The sequence below is a fragment of the Poeciliopsis prolifica genome, unplaced genomic scaffold (assembly GCF_027474105.1).
Source record: "Poeciliopsis prolifica strain line A6 unplaced genomic scaffold, Auburn_PproV2 SCAFFOLD080, whole genome shotgun sequence".
In the NCBI taxonomy this organism is placed as follows: Eukaryota; Metazoa; Chordata; class Actinopteri; order Cyprinodontiformes; family Poeciliidae; genus Poeciliopsis; species Poeciliopsis prolifica.
The window spans coordinates 1,273,884-1,299,717 of NW_026562455.1; the positions used below are offsets into that span (position 1 = coordinate 1,273,884).

The 25,834-nt window shown below is 39.4% G+C and overlaps 1 protein-coding gene across 4 annotated transcripts; it reads right to left on the reverse strand.

Annotated features, from left to right (window-relative positions):
* Positions 1-817: 817 nt before the first annotated feature.
* On the reverse strand, positions 818-25,821 carry top2b (DNA topoisomerase II beta). 4 transcript variants are annotated; one of them, XM_055021901.1, is made up of 38 exons: positions 25,302-25,821; positions 25,069-25,165; positions 23,019-23,114; positions 22,273-22,437; positions 21,638-21,728; positions 17,964-18,027; positions 16,776-16,921; positions 16,349-16,446; positions 15,069-15,281; positions 14,700-14,873; positions 14,526-14,627; positions 14,263-14,400; positions 14,038-14,176; positions 13,778-13,935; positions 12,494-12,619; positions 12,296-12,406; positions 12,111-12,216; positions 11,920-12,029; positions 11,009-11,101; positions 10,803-10,917; positions 10,602-10,723; positions 10,072-10,220; positions 8,799-9,030; positions 7,824-7,958; positions 7,494-7,694; positions 7,207-7,402; positions 7,036-7,127; positions 6,776-6,931; positions 5,897-5,980; positions 5,311-5,505; positions 5,109-5,226; positions 4,867-5,025; positions 3,637-3,847; positions 3,469-3,551; positions 2,761-2,856; positions 2,553-2,693; positions 2,385-2,470; positions 818-1,287 (listed from the first exon to the last, which is right to left on the reverse strand). In XM_055021901.1, the coding sequence occupies exons 3-38, from the start codon at positions 23,043-23,045 to the stop codon at positions 1,120-1,122; spliced, it is 4,800 nt and encodes a 1,599-aa protein (XP_054877876.1). In that variant the 5' UTR covers positions 23,046-23,114; positions 25,069-25,165; positions 25,302-25,821; the 3' UTR covers positions 818-1,119. The 4 variants fall into 4 exon arrangements, with proteins under 4 accessions (XP_054877876.1, XP_054877878.1, XP_054877877.1 ...); XM_055021903.1 differs by having other exon boundaries at positions 25,065-25,165; XM_055021902.1 differs by lacking the exon at positions 25,069-25,165.
* Between the last annotated feature and the right edge of the window lie 13 nt (positions 25,822-25,834).

Genomic DNA, 25,834 nt, shown 5'->3' on the forward strand with positions numbered 1-25,834 from the left:
TCTAGTCAAAGTGCAGATCTAAACCCAACTGGGAATTTGTGGCAAAACTTGAAAACAGATCTTCTGTCTTCAGATACCAGTATCAATATTATTTAGGTTTGATATGTCAAACGTCTCACCTTTTTTTGTTTTTTCCTTAGTTTTTGTAAAAACCTAGGACTGAATTTTATGTCAACATGTTAACTTATTAAACAGAAAATAGAAAAAAAATTGTGTATTTTTTTCCTAAGTGGATGAAGTGAAAAAACTAACCTGTGAGCAAATCAAAAATGTTTTTTTTTCTTTATCAGAATTGAGAAACCATAATTAAACAAATATCAATATTTAAGACAGATCATCTTGTGATCGATATTACGGTACCAATATTTTTGGATTGTTCCATCTACCACTACTGCATACAAATGCACGCCACACTTGTCGGATATTTAAAAAAAAAAAAAGTAATCCAGGATCATTTCTCTTAAGAGAAATGATTGTATGGTGGTCTGCATTATTTTCATTTCCATCGAATGGGGCTAAGAAAAAACTGATTGGAAGGAAGAAGATGCAACTGCCAGTATCTCACCTGTCATGTCTTTAAGTCAACATTAACATTTTAGTGAAGGGTTGAGCTGAACAATCATGATCATAATGTTGAAACTGCCAATAGGCATCAACACAATTAGGTCAGTTGAAAAATAGATCAGCCAACAAGAAAATGAGTGTATACCTTATGACCACCAGGAGGCAATAGCCCTACTATCTTAGTCCTGTCCACTTCCTGTTCAGTGTTGTTTACCACAGACAAACGTTAGAGAAGAGACAGACCAGAACTGTGAACATTTTATTCTTTACTTTCAATTTCATGTTCAAAAAGTTACATAGTATCTTAACAGTTAAAATGTGCTAAAGAACAGCGCTCTAAACCCCTAAAAGCTGCTTCAGACGAATACGGAACATTTCAATGAGCGTAAAAAAACAAAGCTGTATATGTATATTAATAAAAAGTGTAAAACACCTACACATTAAAAATCATTTAACGCCACCATTAATGAAAAAATAAAACAGAAAATGTACAAAAGTCTGAGGGAACACAGGAGGAGGAACCTTCCAAACAAGCAGGGTGGATCGGGATGGACTTTAATCAAACATGTCATCGTCGTCTTCCTCGTTTTCAGAGTCATGGTAGTACTTGACCTCCTTCCTGGCCCGGCCCGGCCGCTCGCGGGACGGGCCCTTTGCAGTGCTCAGGCTGTTGTCGTCATCGTCGTCTTCATCCTCCTCGTCGGATGGAGGTTTCTGGGGCTTCTGCACAGAAAAACATTGGGACTTTAAAAAAAAAAAAAAACTGCAGAACAACGAGCTCTTCTCTTCTCTGTCTTGTCTAGAGGACAAGACAGAGAAGGTTGTCTTGTCCTTTAGAAGCTGAAATAAATAAATGCACTGACAAATGCAATAAAGAAACAATCTGTTACATTTAAACAGATTTGGAAATCTTCTCTTGCATTTTTAAAGAAGTGCCAAATTGAAGAAACTTGAGCATCTTAAAGATGATATGTCCATCTGTGGGTTATTATGTCTGGGATGTAAAGCTTTGCATTGTTGGCCATGTCCAAACTTTGTTTTAAACCTGAATTATGCAATATTTTTAAGTTATTTTTTTCTAATCAGGACCATGATCTGATGTGTTCAATTAGAATCCAGTCTTTCCTTTTGTTTATCACATTCTGACTGTACACTGCTATAAACTAATAATAACAAAAAAAGCTGTTCAGTTGCTGTGGAGATCATCTTGTTTGTGATTTTACAGTTGAAAGTAGATATTTACATATAATCAATATTTTACTGGCCAACACTGAATCGGACTGTCAGCTGATGACAGAATTTTTAAACAGACGTTTTTAGATTCTTCAAAGTCGTAAGTCTATATGAACTAAAACTTACGACTTCACACTATTTGATAGTCATAATGATGTTATGGCTTTAGAAGGTTCTGATAGATTAATTCAGAATATCTAGATTTAGTTTAGGGCACCACTTCCAAAACTCTCCATAATTACAAGGAGTGGACCCAGATATGGTGATGTGAATACATCACAACGTTTCTGCTCTCTATGGGCAGAAAACTTGGGTCCAAGTTTGTTTGCAGCATTTTTGGAATTCCAGTGGGAACCAATAGCAATGAAGTGACAGACACTAAGTAAGCACAGAAAGACATCAGTTTGTTGGAGTTGTAGATGTGGTTACACCCTAATGATTACCATGGTTACATGTAGAGGAACAGACCAGAGAGCTTTCCTGTTCTGCTGCAGGAGGAACAAACCAGGCGCATCATGAAGAAAGAACATGACACAAAAATACTGAAGCAACATCTAAAGATCAACCATGTGATGTCATAAACTCACTTTGCCCACAGGTTTTGGAGCTTTTTTCATCGGACTGTACTCGTCTTCAGACCCAGAGCCCTTTCTCTTCTTCCCCCGAACTTTACCTGCAATCGTACCAGATGGTGACCAAACTTCACCATCAGCAACATGACGTTTTCAGCCCATATTAACGTAAAAACCCGATACCTTTGAGAGCTGGTGCTGGCTTCTTGGTGCTGGTGTCTCCAGTATCAGAATCAGAGTCCCAGATGGATTTATCTGGTTTCTTTGCTTTAGGTGCTGCTGTTTTTTTAGCTTTGGGAGCATCAGAGGGCTTCTTAGTTGTAGCTGAACACAAAAATAAAACGTCACACAATGGTACAGCGCCCTCTGCTGGATGCTTTTGAGACGTTACCTTTCTTTGCTGACGAAGCTTTGTCAAACGCTGAGCTGTTGGAGTAGGTGGAGAACTTTGGGCCGGTGTCATTGTCGCTGTCCGACCTGGAGCCGTCTGCAAAACAAACAGGGTCCAACACGTCAGCAAACATGCAGCAGTAGCTGCGCTTCCATCTCAAATGTGCACAAATCTTTGTCTATATTCTGCAAAGATGGTTTGCATTTGTTGTGTTTACATCAGATGTAAACAGTTATCTGAGATATATTCATAATTCAGCCACGGTACTAGCACTCATCTTCTATCAGCCAATCAGAGGAGAACCGATGGGTTTTCAGGCAGTAAGCCTCGCCTGCTAGAGAGCGGCTACATTTGCAGCATTTTGGGAAAATAGTAGTTGATGATTTTATAGAAGAATTATGGATTCAACAGGTAGAAAAGACACACAACTTTTTATTAACTTTTATGCTGTAAGAGCTCTGATGGTGCCAACTGCACATTGTACAAACACACAAACAAACCATCATCCTAATACTACTTCCTGTCATCGTCTTTGTTGTTTCCACCAGTAGCAACATCCAGCTCTTGATCATGTGACTTGTGTGAAGTGAATAAAGTGTGACCACTGCATTTCTGTTTCGATATGGCTGACAAACCACCTCATCCTTCTTGTTTTTGTATTTAAATGTACACAATTGACTGACAGGCTGCTCATTGGCTGGAACTAACCACTGTCATTGCTCTTATCAGAGAAGGCTGACTTGGAGGAGAGGATGCTGGGTTTCTCCTTCTTCTTGGCTGCAGGTGCAGGCCTTCACAGGAGGAGAAACAGTTAGCTGGCAGGATTTAGCAGAACAGGAAAGAGTCATCCATCAGCAACTGACTTCTAAATCTTACATGGGCTTCTTTATGGGTGAAGAAAAGGAGTCTTCGTTGTTCTTCTCCTCTTCGTCTTCGTTTTGGTCACTGTCGTGGTCCTTGATGTCTGAGAAGCTGAAGTCGTCTCTGACTGACCTCACTGGGGACGAGGCCACGTCGTCGTCTCCGTTCTCCTCCTCATCTGCCTCTTCCTCCTCGGAGAAGTCAAATGTGTATTTTGGCTTGGAAGCTGGAAGATGAAAGCAAAGTCCATGTCAAAGCATATTACGATTGCCATGGATTCCAGTGGTTGTGCTCATTTTATTTCAGTTGCATTTGGATTGCATCAGACAGCTGGAGCTGACAAGAGCTAATGGGTTCTTTTTTGACCGGTGGGAGTTTGAAAGGTTTTTTACGTCTCACTGGGAATTAAGATCAAACGCTACCAGTCATGATAACAAAGTCGGCCAATGTTGACTGGAGGTGCAACATAGGACCTCTCATGCGTTACTATGACAGAATACACAGGCGGAGGCAGCTTTGCTAAAACACACCATGTGAACGTGCAGCTGTCACATGAAGTGGACAATCTGTTAGAAATGGGGGGGAAAACAGGTAATCTTCTTGGCAGCATGATGTTCCAAAATTATAATTTATTTTATATTTAGATCATATTTAAATTACTTGTAATTTCACACTTGTGTTATCACTTTTTTATTACTAGCCGTTATGGATTATGGATGTGAGTAGCTTTTAAACAAATAACAAATTTGCTGTTAGGGAACAATAAAAGGACATTTGTTTATATGTTTCTTGAATGTACCAATTTCCTGTTCGCAGAAACATATTTTGCAATTCTGAACACATTTTCAATATTCTGCTAATATTGAAAACACGATTTTACAATTGCGGTGTTTCAATTAAAAAGAAATAAAATAAAGTGAATGAGTGTGTTTACACAGAAAATTATGGCTGCAACGGATGCAAAGACTAAGAAGAGACATATTAATAGGAAATATCAACATATTCAAGAACCATTTTCAAAATTGCTGTTTTTATTGAATTAATGTATTTTTGTAATTCCAATTATTGCTCATTTAAGCTAACTGGCTACTGATACTGTTGTTTTATTGAAATTTTATGCAATAGTTCTTTCAGTTCCATTTCATTTTGAGAAGGAAGGGAAACAGTGAATAAGACCAGGTGTTATGTTCAGGTGCAGCTCTCTGTGGTGTGTTTAGCCTGTTCCTGCAGCCTGCTGCTGTTTACCTGTGGCCCTCTGAGACTTGGTCTCTCTGGGAATGACAGGTTCGTTGTCCTCCAAGTCACTGTCTGACTTGGACTCATCATCAGACCAGGGGTTTCTCTTCTTCACCTTCTTAGCTGAAGCTCCTTTGGGAGTTGGAGGCTTCCTCACTCTGGGAGCTCCTGAGCAACAGGAAACAGGAAGGAGAGTCAGAGCTTTTCCTTCAGAAGGGGCTTTCTTCACCATGTGGCACTCTGGTACTGACCTGGCTCCTTCTTCTCCTTCTTGACTCGTGGAGTTTTGGGTTTGGCTACAGCGTTCTCTCCAGTTCCTCCGTCACCGTCATCATCAAACTCCAACTTCACAGCTGTATCCGAGTCGCCCTGGCAACAAAACAGTCTGTGACCGTTCTGGATGGCAGATGTTTTTTACGTCTGCATGTCCACAGACAACATCAGCGTCGTTACCTTCTTCTTCTTGGTCAGCTTCTTGGCAGCATCAGACTTGATTGGCTGAGTAGGTGGGTCCACTCTGCGGCCAAACGGGGATGGCAACGTCTCCTCCAAGTTCATCTTCTTCACTTTGGGCTTCCCCACTTTGCCCTTCACCAGTTTGATGGCCTTCCCTGCATTCTGCTCCTCTCTCTCTTGGCTCTCAACATTCTGCCCAGGGACAAACAGAAAATAAAAACTTTATCAACACGAGAAACAAAAATTCCACAGGTATTTAAAAGCAGAAATAAAATGGCAGTTCTTGAAAAATGAGCACAAATTTCCTATTGTAGTTATTTATTACAATTAATTAAGTTGTCTTTAAACAAAAGGTTATCTGACACTTGTGGCTCTAAACCAGTGTTATTTAGTTTCCAAATGGCATGTGAAACTTATTGAGTCAGTACTCCCCCTGCTGGTCAGAAGCTAAATCAGATAAAGAAAAACCAGAAATAATGAAACTTAAAAACAGATTACTGATACACAATAAAAATCAACAAAGGCATGAATTTAAATGCTTGAGTTTAAGAATTAGAAAAAAAAGTTAGAGGACAAAACTTACATCGAGTTCTTCGATGAAAACAGCCAAGTCCTCCTTCCATAGATCCTCAGAGTTTTTCCTCTGCAGATCATTCAGTTCACTTCTCTGCACAAACACACAGAAATTCTGATCAGCTAAGCAGACAGAGATGAAGATTTCTCTTTGAAACAAAATAGATCTGACAAAAGATTTGTTACTAACAGAAACAAATCTAGTTTCTTGTCGTTTTTTTTATCTTGCTGTCCCACATTGTGCCAGCAGATGGCAGTATATAATTAAAGGTAAACCATGTTGCTGTTGGTCCATCCACACCAACTGTCATGACAGCAGATGTTAGGAGAAAGCGTCAGAGTCCAATTTGGGATGAGTGTGAATATAAATGTTTAGATAAAAACAAGATCAAGGGACTTTAAGGTTGGTGGGATTTTCCCCTTTAATAAAGTCCTCCTTAAAAACTCACTAGAGCTTTGCTGTTGTTGGGTTTTCTGAAGTTTTGAAAGACCCTCTGCTGGATGTTTTTTTGTTACCAACATGGTTGATCATTTGTCCTAAATTAACATGTCTCAAAAGCTGTGATGGTTTTAAGACATGACAGTCTTCTAAGGCTGTCATGTTTTAAAAGCTCAGTCTTTTAAGACAACCAGGGATCTATATGTCTTTCCCCTGGTATGTAACTGACATTGCAAAAAGCTATAACCAAAACAAGTAAAATCTGAACTAAACTAGCAAACAAATGGTTAAGAGCTATTGAAAAGAAAACTGAGTTGAAAAAAATGTCAAAACTAAATAAGTCTGAAACTAAGATAAAAACTGCAGGACTATTAAAACCATAAAGTCATAACTAATCCAATGAAGGAACATACAATAGATAAGCTGATAGAGGAAAACAAGGAGTAGTACCTTGTGGTCCCTCTGCTTGAGCAGTTCGTCAACCTTCTCCTTGGTCAGGCACCACAGAGGCATGTTGAGAATATAGTTGAAGTTGGGACCTGAAGTAGAGCTGGAATCCACTGAGCCGTCACTCTCATTCCCATCAGGAGTGTCTTCTTCCTGAGCCTATCAGAGAAGTCCAGCATTCCATTAGCTGGTGCTTTAATCTCATCCAACAGCTGGTTTACTACCTCTCTAGAGGAACGAGTCACTCTAGAGCTCTGCTGTACCTTCTCTTGAGCTTTGGACCAAGCAGCAACAGGATCTGACTCGTAACCTTTCTGCACCAACATTCGGATGAGTTCACGCTTGGATTTATTTTCTGTTGACAAAAGAAAAGAAATAGAATCAGCTCCTATCAGAAAGCTGAGCTCTAACTGAGTCAACAGTCCGTAACTCACCAATGGAGATTTTTCCTTCGATTTTCTCCAGCACAAAGCGAGCCTGGTTGGAGAGTTTGGAGGCCTCGGCCCCCAGGCTGCCTAGTAACCAGTCCTTCCTCAGTTTGTAGTAGTGCAGACGGAGCTCAAAGAACTCTTTGAGTATGTCTTGGACTGAATCATACCTCTTTAGACAACCCATGTGGTCAAACAGCACCTGGAAGTACCAACATCATCGTGAGCATTATTTTACATCTGAATCATAAAGCAGGAAACTGTCTTGTGAAAGGCAGGGATCCTTTGGTTACCATAGAGTTACAGGTGAGGCTGGACTGCAGCTTGAAGACCTTGTGAAGGCCGACGGTCTGTGCCTGGGCCAGCTTCTCCTCAGACATGCGCACTACAAACTTCACTGTGGAGTCTGTGTGATACTCCTTGTAATCAGAGATGAGAGCTGGAGTCTTGTCAGTTCCCTGCAGCATGGGCTCCAGCACAGACTCCTTATAGGCCTGAACGCATCACAAACGGGTCACAGTCACTGGCAGGAACACATCAATCACACACCACCAACTAAACACACAGCAGCCACCCATCACTTCCTGGTTTAGAAACATGAGCTGAAGAAAATCTGGCTGTACCTGAGTCCAGGTCCTGACAGGAAGCTCTGTGATCTCAATGGTGTTTTTGTCAATGACAGACACTTCTCCACTGACCAGGTACTGATTGTGGCCCAGTTCATGGATCATCCCTTTGAAGTTTTTGTAACTGGGAAGCTGGGTTCACAACATAACAAGCACACATACAAATATTAGTCTGGGAACAGCTGATTAAGAAATTGTCTTTTTTCTAGAGCTGCACCAAACAGAGTTTTCTGGGTGAGCACTGATTTTTAAAAAGTCTCACCCGCTGATATTGATTTTGGCCACAACCATAGTTTTCATAACTGACAGCGTCAGAGGGGTGTGAAGTGCCAGTAAGTTGATAACAGTGAATGACTGTTTACCGTAACCTTGTGGGGGGTCACTCCTCAGCCCACTCTCACAGCAGAGCTGATTAACAGATCTCTGCAGAGTAGATAAGATCAGCTTCACATCTAAGAATCAGTCGAACACTGATCACACAAAATTTTAAAAATGAAGGCCAATTGATTGGTGCAACCCTAGCAGCAATGTTTCCTGACAGAACAATCAAGAAAAAATATTGGCAATTTGTTGCCTGTTACCTAGATACACTGTAGTTACCTGTTTTTTTCCAGATCATTTTGCTTACATTTGTTTCAGAAAAAATACAAATGTCTTCAGAAAATTATGCAACAAAAAATAAAATACACAAATAATAATTTGTGGATTTCATAAAAAAAAAAAAACAACAACTAGAGATCAGGGGAAAAACTAAAACTAAATGAAAACCAGAGTCTGAAGAGTCCAGGCTAACCGAGGAGCGATTAAAACTGATTTCAGGTCCTAAAATGAGGAAATCAAGAAACACAAACAATTCCCACATTACTACTGACATTTAAAGTAAGAACTTCATTGGACAAAGTCCACTGGTTTCTCTTAAAAAAAAAACAAAAAAGAATAAAAGTGGTTTCTTTCAGTGTTATTTAGTTTTACCATGGGTAAAGGATCCTGGTGGTTGAGCATTCTGTTGATGTTGTTAACGATTTCTCTGGGGTCGTAGTTGGGGATCTTGCAGGCCCAGCCTGTCCCGATGCCCTCGGCTCCATTCACCAGCACCATGGGAATAATGGGAATGTACCACTCTGGCTCCACCTTCTGGTTGTCATCATACAGGAACTTGAGCAGATTGAAATCCACCGCTGGGAACAACAGCTTGGCCAGGGGACTGGAGGGAGAACAAATGGTTAGGACACAAGGAAGAGCAGGAACATATCTAGTCTCTTTCTGGATGTGTACCGTAATAGTACCGTATTTTGCGGACTATAAGTCGTTACGTAGTATAAGTCGGACCAGCCATAAAATGCATAATAAAGAAGAAAAAGTCGCACCAGAGTATAAGTCTCATTTTTGAGGGAAATTTATTTGATAAAATCCAACACTAAGAACAGACAAGTCATCTTGAAAGGCAATTTAAAATAAAAATAGAATAGAGGCAAATACAGGATGAACAGTTGTACAGTATGCTAATGTTACATGACAAACAACGAACTGAGAACTTGGCTGGTATGTTAACATAACATATTCAGAGTTATTCAGATAACTACAGCATAAATAACATGCTAACAATAAATCTTCGTTCTCTGTGTCGCTTGTAAACAACTCTGTTAACTCCGAAAGTAAAATAACACAGGCCCAGAGCGCCCTCTTGCAGTTTAGTGTGAAAATAACGTGATAATTACCACACATAAGTCACTCCGGAGTATAAGTCGCCCCCCAGCCAAATTATGAAAAAAATGCAACTTATAGTCTGGAAAATATGGTATATTTCGATAAAATACTGAGTGACTAAAGTATTGCTAATGTAATGAATCTAGCCAGCTTCAGTGACTTAATCAGTATAAAGGCTGTGACTAAACAAAGATACTAGGACTGCTCCATATTAAGAAATCATGAAATGGCAATATTATTGTGAAATATTATTTTAATATTAGATGGATATATCTTTTGATTTCACTCCAGTGAAACCAACACATCCAACCCTCTAAGATCTAGTACAGACAGAACATATTACTGACGTAATTTCTGAAGCACTGTAACTTATAAATCCTCCATTCCAGTTAGTCATTCTGCTGTAATGGAATATTTATGGTCTGTTATATCATAAATCACAACCAAGATTTTGATGGATCTTTTAAGAAATAAATAGGACATAAAAAAGATCAGAATTACTGTAATGAATTCATAACAGTACAGGTGTCTGCCTTACCTGAGCATGGTGAAGATGTAACGGGGGCTGGCAGCGTCTTTGCCTCCATTGATGCGAGTACCAAACTGACCCAGAGGCTGCAGGATGTTCACGTTGTTGCTGCCCACAAAATTCTGGGCTAAGTTCACAATGGTCATCATGAGAGCTTGCTGCAAGGCAGACAGGAAGTAGAAGCTGACTACAGGCTACAGACTACAGGCTCCTGACTCATGCTCATGTTTCCGTGAATAGGAAGGGTCAAGAGATGCAGTTGACCAAAGTAGTCAACTTATTAATGACCCACGACTCTTACCTTACCTTTGAAGGTAAGAGTTGTGAAAACTCTTATCTTTAAGGACAAAAAATGTTAAAGAAGATGTAAGGTAGAAGTATGCAGGATCAGAAACATGGAAGACAAATCTCCCACTCTGCTCACCATCTTTCTACTTAATAGGTATACCTTAAAATCCCAATATAAAACACTGAAGTTTGCTGTGAAGCAGGGTTATGCTTCACAACATAACCTTGCTTATTCTATGAGTTGCCTCTACCTCTCCATGATGGTAGGCAGACATCTCAGCCACAGAACCAGCCAGCTGGGCCACCTTCACTTCTCTCTTGTCATTCCTCTTCAAGCAAGTGAACAGAACCTTCCTCTGACCCGGTTTCAAGCCTAAAACAACACACACGTCCAGATCATCACACATGATCCTAACATCACGTTAAAGCTCAGAGGCAGAGTGCTGACAAACCGTCGACCAGGGATGGGATGGACCGCTCATTGTCTGAGTTGGAGAATAGAATCAGCTCCTTGTTGATAAAGTCATTGTACGACAGATGTTTGGCCTGAGTTCCATAAAGGTATTGCTGGAAAAGAGAATTATTGTTACAGCCAGTTTTTTTTAATACTGTGTCTGAGTGTGTGTAGCTCATATAGCAGCTGGATAACAATGCCAACCTCCGGCAGGCCGTGCATCCTCCTCTGCCGTCTGTCCTCCATAAAGTTGGTCAGCCACTCCTTTCTGTCGTCTGTCTTCTTCTTACTGAAGGCCTGGACATAGGGGCCCATAGGGTTAGGTAGCTCTCACCAACATTTTTAACTAGAGATGCACCCATCTGATATCAATATCTGGATCAATCCAGATAGTAAAAAACATTCTAGTTTGGGTGTAAGTGATAGTTTTGGGTGGATCTTTTCAGTCCAATTCTACGTTTTATGCTCTGGGTAATGTCATGCTTTATTATTTATTTCATATTACATTTACATTTTCTAATTGCATTTTCTGAACCATTTGAATGAAGGTTTGTTGCAGTTTATTTTTGCATGTTTGACCAAAGTTGTCAACCTCTTAATTTATTCAATTTCTGTTTCTTTGTCATTCCTTTTCCATTGGCTATTATACTACCAATTATATTGACTGAACAAACTAAAGTTGCTGTTTTTACATGTTTGACCAAGCTTGTGAAGTTATTGGTGGATTTATATGTGCTGTACTGGTGCTGAGTTATTAAATAGATTTGTAAATCAGTATGTTTATGTCTGTATTTAAAAAAAAGCTAATTTTTTAAAGTTAATTCAGACTTCCATAATGATTTGATAACTCTGCAGAACAGCACACTTAACTCCAGCAGCAGCTTTGCAAGCTTGTCAAACATGTAAAAAGAGCTACTTTAATTTGTTCAGTCAATGGAATTAGGAGTAAAGTTTTAAGCCAATTCAGTTGTTTTTCTGTATTGGCCAATTCTAGACCTTAGATATCTGTATCAGTATTGGAAGTGAAAAGTGGGTCAGTGCCTCCCTAGATTTTACCAGCATGGTTATTCTTTGCACAGCAGCAGCAATACAGCAGACAGTTAGGTTAAACTTACCAGGGTGATGGCAGCGTCGTCCTCAGCACCGTTGTATCTGAAGGTGATTCGATGCCTCTCCATGTCTGCAAAGTATTCCTTTGCCTCTTTGCTTGTACTTGTTCCCAAACCTGAAACATGGGTTGGATCATGAAATTAAAACGCTATCAAACTAAATTTATTGCTTGGGTATTGAGTTAAAGGTAACAAACCTTTGTAGTACTTTATATGCCAGGTTTTAAAATTTTCTGTTTGTTTCTTCCACTCTTCAAACTCTGGGAGGCTGTAGAAGGCCAGCTCCTGTTTGTTTTTGGTTGCCTGCAGAGCAGAAAGCCTTCATTCACCTGTATGCCCTGCTAACGTGCTCTGAAGATCATGACATTCATAAACATCTTACTTTCACTATAGGAGTGATGAACTGCTCCAGGAATGTGTGCTTCAGCAAGGAGGGCCAATTGTGGTGGAAGAAGTTAATGAGTAGACCCTTGATGTGAGAGCCATCTTGGTCCTATCAGAAGACAACATGTTGTTATGACTGGCAGAGCTGGTATTAACCTTCCAGCAGCAGCAGCAATAAGGTCCAGAGGAAAGTCACCTGGTCAGTCATGATCATGATCCTGCCATAGCGAAGCGTCCTTAGAGACTCTGGGTCATCGTAGCTCTTCTTGTACTGCAGCCCAACAATTTTAATGATGTTGTTTATCTCTGCGTTTTCCATTATCTGGTAAACAGAAAAAAGAATATTCCAGAATTTCATCTATTCAAATTTTTTTACACTTAAGCCTCAAGATGGTTTCGTTGTTGTTCTATTTTGAAGAGCTACTTATTACTTCAGTTTTAGGTAACTGCATACCAGCATTCATAGTGCCACAAACACCAAAATATTAAGAAATCTTTTCATTTGAGACAGGCTTCTTCAGGACACCACTCAAAGAAATGTGATTTATCTCATTAAGCTACACTTAACCTTGGTTTAAATTGTATTGATGTTTATTGACGCTCTTATGGAACAAGCAGTGAAGAAATAGCAAAAATAATATTTCTGATAACTATATGTTTTTGTTTTTACATTAAGCAAACTTTTTTGAAACAAACAAATTAACACTCATTTGTTAATTAAGAAATTAAGTGCTGTTCACATTAAATGATAAATGATACCGCCCCCTACTACCAGAAGGACCAGCAGACAATGTTAGAAATTATCACCTTAACTATTTACTACATGTCCAGAAACAATATAAATACTAGAACTGGTCACTGAGAAATTTACTGATGGGATGGATGCTAGTTAGAGTATTGGTGTTCATGAAGCACAAAATAGGCTTGAACCGCTAAAAAAGGTCATAAGGAATCACATAGCCAGTCAGAAAAGTACATTATCTTGCTATTCAGAAAAAGGCTTGAAACTGTCAAAATTCTAAGAAATCCTGACAGTAAAAATCTCTGACTTATTAATATCAGCTTCTACAATTCCTGATTTATGTTAAAGAAAAGAAGCTCAGGCCAACACCAGGAGGAATCCCAACTGTTTTAATGCTAGCAGCTCTTGGACAACCTTGGTCAGACTTTGTTGTTATTCCCAATTTATCAATTATGATCCAATGTGCTGTATATCACACAGTGAACCTAGGCGTCATTCTGAGTTTGGTGTCTCTTTTTGTTCCAGGTCAGCTGGACGCCTTCTGTAAAAACATATGATTTTATTTACTCTTGAACTTCTTTGTATTTTCCTTTTTAGGATGTTTTTTAAAACTGATACTTTCCCAATGATTTTGACATTGTTAATCAAACAATTCACCAGGCCTTTCCCAGCTTGTTGGTCACTGAACATGATTCACTCTGGGTTTTATTCTGCAGGCGTCCCCTCTGGGGCCCCCACCTGTTTGTGAGTCGCTTCTCGAACGTTCAGGATCTTGCCTCTCAGTGGGAACACTCCATAGCGGTCCCGACCGATGACTCCTAGACCGGACACGGCCAGGGACTTGGCAGAGTCTCCCTCTGTGAGGATCAGAGTGCATTCCGAGGAGTGCTTGCCACCTACAAACAACACACACCGATATGAGTTAATAAAGATGTGGGACTTGAAGCCAGGCAGCTGGATCGGATAAAGACAACAGCAGATTGTTCCAGAAACCACACCTGCATCGTTGGCGTCATCCAGTTTGGGGATGCCTTTGATCTTGCTGTACTTCACAGATGAACACTTCTTGTTCAGCTGTGTCTGAGCTTTGAACTTCACCCAGTTCAGTATACTCTCCACAATCCCACAGTTGGTGGCCTGTAGGTGACAAAGGCGAGGCGTTTCAAGCTCTAAAACATGAATCAGGAGCCTGTGAAGCTGAAACTAGGTCAAACGATCCTTACAGCTCGAATGAATTTGTCAGACAGAAGACACTTGGAGCCAAAGTTCTTGGTCTGCAGAGTCATGTTCTCTTTGGTCTGAGAGTCAAACGTTGGATTCTCAATCAGTGCATTCACAAAAACCCAGATATGGTTCTTCACCTGATAGCCAAATAAAAACAGAGGTTAACTGTTTTAAAGGCAAATCTTGCCAATGATATGCCTTTAAAATAATTGGGAAGACAATTTCAAAGTTCTTAAATCTCTAAAGTACTCTGTGGAGCCACCTGGAAAGGTTTGACTGATACTCCAGCCTTGTTCTTCTTCTTCACCACTTCAATAAGCTTCGCCACAATTTGCTCCACTACATAGTCAATGTGTCTGCCGCCCTGAAACACACAATCTCAGCGTTAATCCGTCTTTTCTTAACTTTTCCACTTCTCCGTCTGACATATCCATACCTTTGTCGTGGCGATACTGTTCACAAAGCTGATCTGCTGGAAGCCCTTCTCGCTCATGGTGAGGCAAACCTCCCAGCGTTCATTCACAGTTTCATTGATCACCTTCAGGGGAACACCCGTCTCATCCAGTTTGTCCTTTACGTACATATCCACATAGCTGCGGAAACCGTTCACCTTGAACGAACGAGAGGACAGATAGAGCGCACATCATCAAACATCTGTTGCTCTCACAAATGGAAATGAAAGACTACTTGGATTGTGAAAACATATAGTCAGCTAAGCAGGAAAAAACAACAACACTAAATCATTGGATGGATAGATGTGGTGAAAGAGAGATCTAGAGAGGAATCTACATTGAGAAAGACTTACAGGTAGCTTCTTGCCATTCAGTGAGACTTTAACTCCTCTGCAGGAGCCGGCTACATCATACGCTCTGCGGGTGAGAAGGGCTACAATATCTTTGTCCAGCTTGTCCATCTTGAACTTGGCTAGATCTGGCTGGAACGTCACACAGGTGAAGTCTTCTCCATCGAAGAATTTGATCTTGGGGTCAGATGTCTTGGTCATATTGTTTTGCCATGTCTGAAGAGATATTCACACACACACTGTTTAACACCTGTTGTTTCTGCAAATAACTTTGACACACAGCATGTTAAACCTGCATACACATCAAAGTGCACAACTGCTACACACCCTAGACTTATAATGTGCAGTTTGTCCATGTCTCATAAAGATAGAAAAACACCCTGTGACGCCACCAAATTGTGACAAGAATAGTCTTACCTTAAATCTGACAGCATTTCACACGCCTACAAAAACAGAATTCACTTCACTCACAAATCAAAAGCCACCAAGGAAGATATTGCTTCATAATGGACTAAACTTAGACAAAGACAATGTTTTCTTTATCCCTTTAAGATCCTACACTGCCTTGTAATGACAGCAAAAAAACTAGAAAGCATTCAAACTATTATAAAAGTATTCAAGGACCACAAAGGCAAACTACCGACAAGACCCTGTAAAGGAATCAGTATTTTCCCTGAGGTTTGAAAGCCTTATGGTATTTTGAGAGGAAAAACTCTCACATTTAAGTCTCTCTGGCCTGCTGTTAGTGGAATGTTAATGTAGATTATGTCTCCTGACCCTGAGCGGGAAGGGCCCTCCTTTGTCCAGACTGGGAATGAAGTCTGGGGATAAATATCTCCATTCACTGCAACAGTGGAGTCCAGAGTCTGCCTAAAAATCATTTTCAAAGTGATGATGATTCAAGGCTACAAACTGCCAGTCCAAACTATGTGAACAAATGTCTGAGGAGAGAAGTTTTGATTAACTGCTCCAAATCTCACTCTGCTCTCTGATTGGTTTCATCATTGACTACCTAAAGAAACTAATCATTACATTTTCATAACAGTTACATTTGAAACAAAATTAAAATCACTTCTTAATACGAACTACTGCTGCACAATTCCTGAAAAAGATTAGATTGTGATATTGTTGGAGAACATAGTAATTACATAAATTATGACTAACGCTCATTTTCAAGGACTGTTTTTCCTTCACTAGGGATGGTGTGTGTGTGAGAGTGTGCCTGTGAAGGCATCACTTCTCTTAATGCTAACATTACCAGAGCTCTCTCCCCTCCAGCTCACCTGTTTGAAGCTGTGTCTGTACTCTTTGCAGGCAGTTTCCACTGTGAACTTGGTACTGAAGATGTTGCAGAGTTTAGCACCATAGCCGTTCCTTCCACCTGGACACAGACCAACAGTCAGTATAGGCCCATTTAAACTTTCACGACTAAGCTGAGCTTAGTAATACATGCGGAAAGGCAAGGAAAAACAAAATGGAACAAAGATGTATTTATAATTTTGAATAAAAAAAAATGCTAAAATTAAAAATCTCTAGAGTGTACCATTAATTAATTCATCATCAGAATAATTAATAGATTAAATCGCTGTTGTGAGTTGCAGCCTTATATTTATTACTTATACAAAGTTGAGAACCTTGGTGGATTTGGATGAACCGACTAATGAAAGAATTGCTTTGACTGGACCATCCCTGTACTGACTGATATTTTACCTGTGACCTTCTTCTCATCATCATCATAGTTGCTGGAGGTGAGCAGGTGGCCAAAAATGAGAGCTGGAACATACATCTTCTCATCCTTATGCTCCACCACAGGAATGCCTTTACCATTGTTCCAAATGCTGATGGTGTTGGATTCACTGGGGAAGGTGGGAGAAAAATCACTCAATCATCCACTGCACAGTTTCACTTTTAATAACAGTAATAATAACCTGGAACTGCTAGCGTAAACAAAGTACTCTGAGATTCATTTAACAAGCTGTGAAAACATTTTAAAAATTAAAGCATCAAATTCTTACATGGAGAACAAAGAACAGACTGGAGAGGGAAAATATAACCAGTGTAAGATATAACACATTTATAGTTCACAAGATAACTCCCTATTGTACTTAATACATTGTTAAAGTACTTTAATTAAAACAAGAAGAGCAACCTCGAAGAGGAGTAGAGGTATTTGTCAATCTGAGTCAGACCACCGTCCACGTCCCAAAGCAGGATCATACCCAGAGAAGCAGCAGCACTCAGCATGCCATGATCTTTGTTTTTGTACAGCCACTTGTTGCCATCATCTGTGAGCAGCTTGTCCTGTCCAAAGGCTCTGAAGGTGCATCTGATGCACCTTCAGATAATCTCCCTGTCTTTTGTTTTATAATAGAAGCTAAAAAAGCAACATACAGAGATATAAAACCAGAACATTCAGCATCCACCTCTACAGTCAGCTTGTGGCCACAGGGCAAATATGGAAAGATGAGTAGTTAGTGCTCAGATCTTTTCATAACTCGGTTCCGTAATGTCTCTGGGTAAAGGGTGACATTTCTACTATAAAATTTAAAGGCTTTTTTTTTTCCAGATTAAAGAATTTAAATACAATCCAAGTGTTCACATCCACCATGCAGGCTTGGAAAAGTAGAAAAGAAGCATTAGCATCATTATCATCATCTCTGTGTAAGCACATCAGCTGCAGAGACCAGGATGAGGCATGTTTAATTAGATTATTCATCAGGCAGCTCATGAGTCAGATGAGGACACACCTGGCACCACAGCAGCAACAGTTATTACAGCTACTGAACAGAGAGCACAGCTGATGACAGATGGCACAGCAGTTTTTTTTTTCCAACAAACAGATCTGCCCCCTTACTGACACAAAGCCATCTGTGTTAATGAAGTAAATGAGAAACTCACGGGTCAATGTTGACTTTGATGGTAGACATGTTCTTGTCCCTTTGTTTGTTGTCTGCTGCATTGACTGTCAGAGGAAGAAAACAACATTTAGAGTGTAGAGTGGTTCTCTTTCTTTCTGCTCTGTGTCAAACCAACCAAACCTCTTGAAAAACCTGTTTCTCCACTTGCCTGTGATAGTTCTGCACCAAGGACCACTGAAGGAAATGACATGAAAACCTTTGAAGAAGACACTGAGCGCAACTTTCTTCTTCAGGACATGTAAACAAAAATGGAGTGGTGTACGATTTTAGCAGTTGGATGATTTCTCTTTTGCATTTGGTAAAAAACCATAAGCCATTTTACCTGTTAGTGCTAGACTCACATGTTTGTTTTGCTTGTATTTACCCAGAATGCCCTGTGGTCTGCTTAGCATTCACATGTGCATTCAAATCATGCAAGAATTCACTTTAACCAAATAGAGACCGAAGTTTGTAGTTGATGCCAGGTCAAACATTGTTAGGTCTTTTCCAGAGCAACTTGTCACAACATTGCTTATCGTATGGATCGGACAATGTACAGAAAAGATGCCCTCATCACAGCGCCACTGTGTGTCGAATAAACATAGCAATACAATGTTTGGAACACAGTCCAACATTTGTTGTCAACTAATGTTGGATTGTGATGAATTCACGAGGATTTAGTCTATGTCAGAACATAGTGACTGTCCCCAGAAATTATTTATCATTGTTAAAAAAAGAAATCAGATTGATGTTCTTTTATTCACAGCCTCCTCCTGGACAGCGACCGGAGGGGAAAGGCGAGCTGGAGTGTATATCGGACCTAAAAACCCTAAGCCACATATGTCAAAGTCAAGGCCGGCGGGCCAGATTCGGCCCGTGAATTAATTATCTGTGGTCCTCTAGATGATAAATACAATTAGAACCGGCCCGCAGCCACAGTGGACCGCTGTCGTTTTGCACGCACCAACACTACATTCCCCACAATGCAACGGAACCCCGCGAAGTCACTGCAGCACAAGCGGCTTCATCAGCAATCAGAGCAGATATCAATTTTCAGGTACCCCCCTCCTCAAAAATGGCTAAACTTAGACGCTGGCAACAGGGGGTTTCAAGCCAGGTGGGAGGCAGAGCACATGTTCATGGAGGTAAAAGACAAACCTGTGTGCAGTTATGTCAGTAACACGTTACGTCGGACCACTTTTTTCAGTAACAATTAATCTAACGCGTTGCTATTTCAAATCAGATAGTCAGACTACAGTTACTTATCGAATCACTGTGCATTGCTGTGCTTAATAAAATTTTATTTCCTCTCTGCGCTTTGTAGAGAGTCTATGAGACAGTATCAGCAGCGACAGAAACATAAACAATGGAGGGAGAAGAGTATTTTGGCAGTCTAAAATCCTAGTTTTTCAGGCAATAGAAACACACAAAAACACACAAATTATTAAAGTTTTTTTTTGTACTGATGTAACTATTAAACAATCTCCCCTTCAGTTCAGTCATATAAGTGGAGACACATTGTTGATGTAATCATTATAAAATAACTTGCAAATAAGTGTTGGCAAAGATCAATGTGATTTTCACTGGTGTCGGAGCATTGCTGTTGTTAGCAGCTGCTGAAAGTAACTAAAAAAAGTTACTTTTAATGTATATTTAGTTACTTTCCAAATCAAGTAATCAGAAATCTAAGTTACTTTTTCAAGGAGTAATCAGTAATCTGATCAAAGTTAGTTTTTCAAAGTAACTATGCCATCACTGCCTGTGCGTTTTCTGTGTGGAGAAAGTTTGGCTGTAATGAAAGAATATAATCTAAGAAGGCACTATCAAGCGTCTCAGAAACACACACAAAGACGAGAATATGGACATCATAGAGCAGCACAATAATTCATTTTCAGTTTATAATGCATGCACTTTAATTTATGTAATAATACTGATATTAAGAAATATGTGTAGTTTTTCAAAACAATTTAGTTTTTTACTGTTTGCCTGTTGAAAATGTTTTCCCTTGAGGTCATAACAAAATATTGCTTTCTTCTTTTATTGTACAGAACATGCTATTTTTCTTTGAAGGAAGTTTGTTTTTGTCTGTTTGCATGTTGAAAAATGGTTTCACTTGAAATTACTGACAGATCCATAAGAAAATATTGGTTTATTCGTTTAATTATTAAATAATATAAACTGTGTTAGGTCTTGGTTCAATAGGCTATGTGCAACATTTCAATATGTTTTAATAAACGATGAACCAGTCCGGCCCTCGGCTTGTAGCAAATTTGGTCTTTTGGCCCTCGGTGTATTTGACTTTGATATCCCTGCCCTAGGCCGACCCGGACCGAGTCCATGGACATTGTGTCTGAGTCCAGCCCAACTCTAACTAACTTTAATTAGTTAAGAGTTAGTGGCACCAGGCTGAATTAAGCCACACATATTATTTTAATTAAGGTTTTACTGCTTTTGTTTCCAGACCACCATTTGGGTAAGTAGGGTTACTTCTCCAGTTTTCAGCTTTAACACCTTCTAGCTGCTTCTGCACCAAGTATGATCAAAAGTGGAGAGGGGCTTAAAATTTTTCCATTGCATTTTTTAAAATAAAACTGCCAATTATGGAAAATATTCTGCTAATAAGACCCCTGAGTTGTAAACATAACAGCAGCAACTGTAATTTATTGTATGTATAAAATTATCTCTGTTTAAATAATAGTGTAAAATATTCAAATGTTAGAGGTCACTGCAATGTCCTCAATTAATTAGATACACAACTGAGCCATGTGAGTAACTTGTCCTCTGCATCTGTAAAATGTCCAGTGTGAGACACTTCCTCGTCTGTGTAGCTCAAATGTTTATTTGAACTCTGCCTCAAACCTTTAATTAGCCCAATTGCTCTGTGAGGATTCTAACAGCTGCTGAGGTTTTCATGACTGAAGTAAAAACAGTGATTCTCACCAATAAAACCGTACCTGAGCACTCTGTCACACTCTGGTTCATTATCCACAGTCATTTTAAAGTCCACAGGAAGGAAACTGCAGCTACTTTTAAAGGTATTTCCACGTTGAATTACTTCTGAGGTGTGGGAAAATGAAACAGCTGCAGCTGATACTAAGACTCACTGTTCTAGTCATGCCCCTTAGAGCATTTCACAGTGAAACTGATTCAACTGAACAATAAAAAAACAAACAAACACAATGTTTAAATTGCTGGCAATAAAATTAAGTCCACCTCGGCCTGTCACAATAACAAATTTTACTGGACGATAAATTGTGCCAGTAATTATTGCAATAAACAATATTGTTGTTTTAACATTTTCAAGTAAAGTATTGACAATGGCCTAATAATGAGAGCTTAACCCCTCAAAAATGAATAGTTTAATTTTGTAAAGAAGACTTAACACTGGGACTCGAATATATTTTAAATATCCAAAATAAAAAATAAAAATAAAAACCACACAGAACCGGAATCCTAAATAAAATGGATTGTGGTCTTTGTAAACAAAATTGATCTTCAAAAAAATATTAATCATAAGAATGGAAATGATCAAGCTCATTTTAATTTGTCATGTGATTAATTGCTTATTGTAACAGGCTTCATTATACCCACTGTTCAATTTGTTGAGCTGTGCAATTACAATGACAGACTAGATAAAAGCTGGTAGAGGGTAATTCTAAACTCAGATTCTCTTACCAAGAATTTCATCAAAGATTTTGTAGAGTCCAGGAACGTAGGTGATTTCCCTCTGGTTCATTCCGACATCTTCATCAAACACCCACATTTGCTGAAAACGTTCAAAGGTTAAATTAATAAAAAGAAACAGAAAACATCCAGCTCCAAGAGTCAACTGTGTTCATATGCAGCGACTGCAGAAAGGAACTGGTTAACGTGAATTGACACAATTTTTCATAACCAGGTTTTACTACCTAAAACTGACAAATGAACCTGAGACATAAGACTCCATGTAAAGAAACTTTGTTAAATAGCCAACCATCACAGAACCTTTTACATTGTTTGCTCATTTTTATATTCCACCGGGATTCAGTTGATTGCTTTTTAAAAAACTGCTATCATAGACATTATACGAATTTTCCGTCTTGAAAAGCTAGAAATATTCTGAAATAAAACACGTGGTATGTGATTGTGTTTGTGTGTGGGGTTGGGTGGAAGTTAGGGAACTTGTGAGGGAAAAAAGGACAGGAGAAGAATAGCTTGGTGTTAGCCTTTTTGTTGTTTTGATCTTAATTTTCTGAGGGCTCTGATTGGTTCAGAGGCAGTGACAGCATCACTCTGACAACCAGTGAAAAAGCAGAGCATCAGCAGCTCACCTGAGTGACGGGCTCCAGGGAGCCGACGTATGTGTCAGGACGCAGGAGGATGTGCTCCAGAGGAGTCTTCTTCTGGTACACTCGCTCCACAGACAGTTTGGAGCCTGCCTTTTCTTTCTTCCCTCCATCAATCTTTCCAATGTCTCCTCTGCCATTAGCAGCCTCCTGTTTAAGACATTATCAGAACAAAGAGGATTTAAATATCGTAATTATTTCTAAACCAGACGAACAAACTAGAATAAAGGTAGAAATTGACTTTGATAACTATCAACTGTATGGAGTCTATATGGCAGACTGTATGGAGTCTGCCTGTTCTCTCCGGACACACCATGGTCCTCCCCTGGTGCTCCTGCTTCCTCCTGCTCCAAAGGCCAAACAAAAAAAAAAAAAAGCAGCTGTGGTCGTTTCTGTCTACCCAGCTGTGTAGACAGATTTAAAGAGGAGCAGCAGGAGCAGGAGAGCTGGAGTCATCCAGGGCATGCTGCTGTGGAATACTGCAGCATCCTTCCTGGATGTGGAGCTGTTCGCATGTCATAAAGGTTATGAAACGATCAGCAACAGTCTTCAGTCAAAGGCCTCTTCAGATGGGTTGCAAAACTGACTGCTACTGGAGATCTTTCCTGCCCACAGCATCACCATCTACAAACATTCTTTCAAGATACTTGGATGACAGAGTTACGACATTTAATTTAATTTCCTGAACTGAATATGTCCTTTAGCAGTGACTGTGTGTGTATCTGTGTTACCGTTTGGTGGACTGGCTTCCTGTCCATGGTGTCCCCCACCTCTCAGCCAAAGAGCGCTGGAGAAAGGCACTAGCCACGTTCTGCGACGCTTCACAGCTAAGCAGGTATAAACAATGGATTGATGTTTTTTTTTTCCTTTTTCTTTTAAGCATCACTCTCTAGATTGTGATAAATGTTTAGCAAAATATGATTTTTCTTCACAACAAGCAGCCTGTTTTTTGGGTATGAAAAAAGAGAATAAAATAACCTAAGAGTGATTTCTCAGATGTAGAGCTGCTACATGAGGCTTCAAGTATTGCATAGTTTAAAAGGAACAGCATCAATTCAAACACTGCTAAATGCAAATATTATAGCACATATGGTGTTCCACTAATGACAAATAAATTGTAATAAATCAACAACAATTCGTTCAGGTGTCTTCGTTCAGCTGAAGACACTGAAGGTAGGATCTAATTCAGCACAGGCGCAGCTTCACTACCATTAGGAAATCTTTATTATTTGTGGGTTTGTTTGAGATGAAAATGTAAAATACCTGAACTGACCAGAACCGGTCTTTTCTTTTTTCTTTAAACAACTATCTTAATACAGTTTGTGATTTGGGAAACATTATCTTCAGGAGTTAAAAAGAAGAAAATGTTCCATTTCAATGCCTTTATTGGCCAAACCACCTGGTACAGAGTTCAGCTTGTAACATGCAGAAACTTTGAGTGTTCAAATATTGGATGGGATTATTCTGATTGTTTCAAAGCATTTAAATAACATCTAGACTTACAAAAAATATATTTTCAATTTCTGAAAAAAATATGTATCTTATGTCCTACTTGTAGACCAATCCAGGACTTGGATATAAGTTTTGAATAAAAATACAAACAAGTACACAAAATTACAGTTGTCATGCTAGATCCCATTTAAGGTGGGTAACTTGATAACAGTAATCCCGGACCCCACCCACCCATCCATAACCTATACCCTCTGATCCCCACTAAAGTACTTAGGCAAAAGGCAGGGGAGACCCTGGACAGATCTCAAGTCCATCACAGGGCAAAACAATGATACAGACACACACACAAACTTAAGAACAATTTAGAGACACCAATTAATTTCAGTCAGGAAGCAAGAGTACCCCGAGAGAATCTGTGCATGCACAAAGAGAACATGAAAACGCCATGCAGAAAAATCCCAAATCCACAACCCTCTTATTGCCTTAAAATCCATTTTCTTCCTTTACAGTAAAGATTTTCGTAAATGATTTTAAAAATATTTTGGGTTCCAAAAATATCAAAGTTTCACAGATAATAGGCTGAGTGTATTTATTAGGCCACTGAGGTGGAGCCAGTTTTGGTACCCTATCCACTAAGTGAAAATTATTCTACTAATACAAATTATAATTTGTATTATAATTCATGTATAGGTAGTTCTATACATGAATAGAGGGATGGTAGGTTTAATACTTCCCTTGAGCAATAGCACAATGTTGTTCCCCAAAAATTTACTATAAATTCATAATTTTGAAATAGTTGAATATTGTTTACTTTCATAGAAATGCCAAAATATGAATACAGTTCACTTGGTATGGCCCTATGAATTTCTAATAGAGTACAAAGCAAAACATGCGTTCATTAAGCAAAACTTTAAAAAATTGGAAAAAATACTATTGCTACATCTCTCTGCTGGACTAACATCTATGTTAGTTCATAGGTAAAGTCCTCTCTAAAGTCTAACCCAGTTTAGGATTTTCAGACAGAACCTCATCTAAAGTGGCCTAAATGCCAAAAACTACTGCTCTTCTTAGTGGTTTCGAAACGAGTAAAAGTATTTTAAAAAGGCTTAACTATGTCAGAAAGAATCTGACATCAGTTTAGAATGGTTTAGATTTTGAACTCATGCGAACAAAAACAATTTTCCAGAAATTCCATAAGGCAGTGAAAAAGCTTTTTATACCGGTGGTGAATCGGAACCTAACTTCAGCTTCGTATGCTATCCTCACTGTCTCTACTACACTTGGATTACATTTGTAGTAAGCTCGGGAAAATAAAAATAGCACACCTACGGTATTTAATGTTACTTGGCTCCGGCCTGTGGGGTACAGGTTAGTCCTTTAAAGGGACACAGAAGCCGGGCAGGGAACAGTGGGAGAACCCCTCGGACTGCCAGGGACATTTAAACGATATTTTCAGCTCAGACCGAGCCAGCGTTAGGTTATAGTAAAACTTTTAAACGTAAAAACACAAAACAGCAAAATATTCCAAGTTTCTACGTTAGTCTAATCCTGAACTAACTTACCATCCAGGCCAGCCCCCCGTTTCCTGCAGCGCCGTTGGACATCTTCCTTTGTGATCCTTAATTTGTTTATGATGCAGCTCGCAAAATGTCTTCAGCTCCAGTCAAATTAAAAGCCCGTCAACTTTGCAGGGGTATTACATGCTAAAAGATACAAAAACTTGTGTATCATCCATACTCTTTTCTTCGGCAGCTTGAAACCCAATCCCGGGAATGAATCAAAACAAGCAAAGAAGCGCAGTTTATCGCAGCTATTGTTAAAATCGACCAGCGGTGGTACCCTAGGCCTAAACTTTCAACAAAGATGCTAACCGGGCTCAAGGCTCAATAATAAATACTGTACAAAACAAACGACTTAAATAGGTGTCAAATTTCATAAACACGCGATGAGTAATAAAATATTACATTCACTAAAAGCTTCTGGAAAACAGTTAATTAAATAGTTGCTTCATTTAATAATAAAAACGCATTTTAGCTAACAGAAGCGCCCGATGTCCGGCTCCGTCATCTGCAACACACAGCAAATCGTCTTGCTG

Bases quoted from the DNA above. Each gene is read 5' to 3' on its own strand.
- top2b (XM_055021899.1), bottom strand. From the start codon at position 25,343: ATGTCCAACGGCGCTGCAGGAAACGGGGGGCTGGCCTGGATG. The intron at 10,724-10,802 runs GTTTGTCAGCAC...GTGTTGTTTTAG, and splicing joins CATCCCATCCCTGGTCGACG to GCTTGAAACCGGGTCAGAGG. The intron at 9,031-10,071 runs GTAAGGCAGACA...TTCTCCCTCCAG, and splicing joins TACATCTTCACCATGCTCAG to TCCCCTGGCCAAGCTGTTGT.